Here is a 1,384-nt window from a genome sequence, read left to right on the forward strand (position 1 = left end):
TAAAATGAAAAAAGCAAATAAAAAGAAGCTATGGCTTAATCAGCCAAAGGAGTAATTGTAAATAACTGAATACTTGTCAGTGATTGGTTGAAATTATCGAAATAAGACAATTTTTTACATGAAATAAATTCGAATACAAAAATATTTTTCTGTTCTATAACACAAAATAGATAAGTATACGAAGTTTGAAAGTCTTTCGGTACCAAAAACACTACGTAAAACATTAATAAAAAATGTGGCCCCCGTTTTAAAAAAGATCCCAGACACACAAACATACATACATACATACTTATTTTATTGACCACTGGTTAAAGGTTAGAATGTCATTTATATGATTGGCCAGCTTGGTCAGAAATGAGGTGGGACTAAACAGTAACGATAAAGTCTGTGATGTGTGTGCGAGGTTGAGTATGAAACCAACATTCTTTCTTTCTGTTGCAGATTATGGCAAAATCTTCAACGCGCTGCTGCAACATGTCAAACGAAAGACTCTGAAAAGTTAATAACATGGATGAAAAGCCAGTTTCCTACTTTGTAATAAGTGAAATAAATTGTAAAGAACACAGTCTCTACTTTCTGTCTGTTTATCTCCCTGTTTGTCTGTTTGTCTGTCTATCTATCTATCTATCTATCTATCTATCTATCTATCTATCTATCTATCTATCTATCTATCTATCTGACGGACGTGCTGTCACATCGGCTGCAAAGGTAAACCTCTTTTTGACCTTCTATTGCCCACATTTTGTTGGAATTTTTTAATATTTTTGTTGCGAAGCACCTAGGCTTCATTTCTGTGTATTTTCAAAGGCAGGAATTGGCCCCCAGGGGCAGTTTCGGCCCTAGCAAAATACAAAAATTTCCTTCTCGACATTTGAAAAATGTCGAGAAACACAATTTTGGAACGCTTGTCTTGTTCTTTTGATGAGCATTTCCCGAGGCTTCATATGCCAGAAGAGAAAAAAGAACAGAGTAGCGCGTGCTCACACAGTGACAGGAACGCAGTTGCTGTAAACGTCACAAAGACGGCGATTACAGCTACTAACAGCCCTCTCACCACCACCACCACCACCACCACCACTAACAACAACAACAACAACAACAACAACAACAACAACAACAGCAAGGACGCAAATTTATCGGCCGTCAGCACCGACACCACCACCTGTTCAACAAACTCTGCTGCCACTACCACCACCTTTGAACCCGGCAGTACCAACACCAACATAAACAAAAATGTTCCAAAGAACATGTCCGCCAGCACAACAAAAACAAATTTCGCCGATGCTATAAAGGAAAAAAGGAGAATAGTGACATTCACACAACAACAAATTAAAAACACAAAATCCCTTCTTACGAAAGAAGGCGATGATGTTAAAATAAACAT

At 37.6% G+C, this 1,384-nt stretch overlaps 1 protein-coding gene across 1 annotated transcript in view; it reads left to right on the forward strand.

The window, feature by feature from the left end:
• LOC149131191 (uncharacterized) overlaps positions 1-565 on the forward strand; it is a 9,392-nt gene extending 8,827 nt beyond the window's left edge. Inside the window, exon 4 of the mRNA XM_089341022.1 lies at positions 442-565. Within this exon, the coding sequence (XP_089197148.1) occupies positions 442-538 (97 nt within the window). The 3' untranslated portion in view covers positions 539-565. The remainder of the gene's footprint in view (positions 1-441) is intronic.
• The last annotated feature ends 819 nt before the right edge of the window (positions 566-1,384 follow it).

Source organism: Octopus bimaculoides, chromosome 24, assembly GCF_046866305.1.
Source record: "Octopus bimaculoides isolate indiv1 chromosome 24, ASM4686630v1, whole genome shotgun sequence".
NCBI classification, from domain to species: Eukaryota; Metazoa; Mollusca; class Cephalopoda; order Octopoda; family Octopodidae; genus Octopus; species Octopus bimaculoides.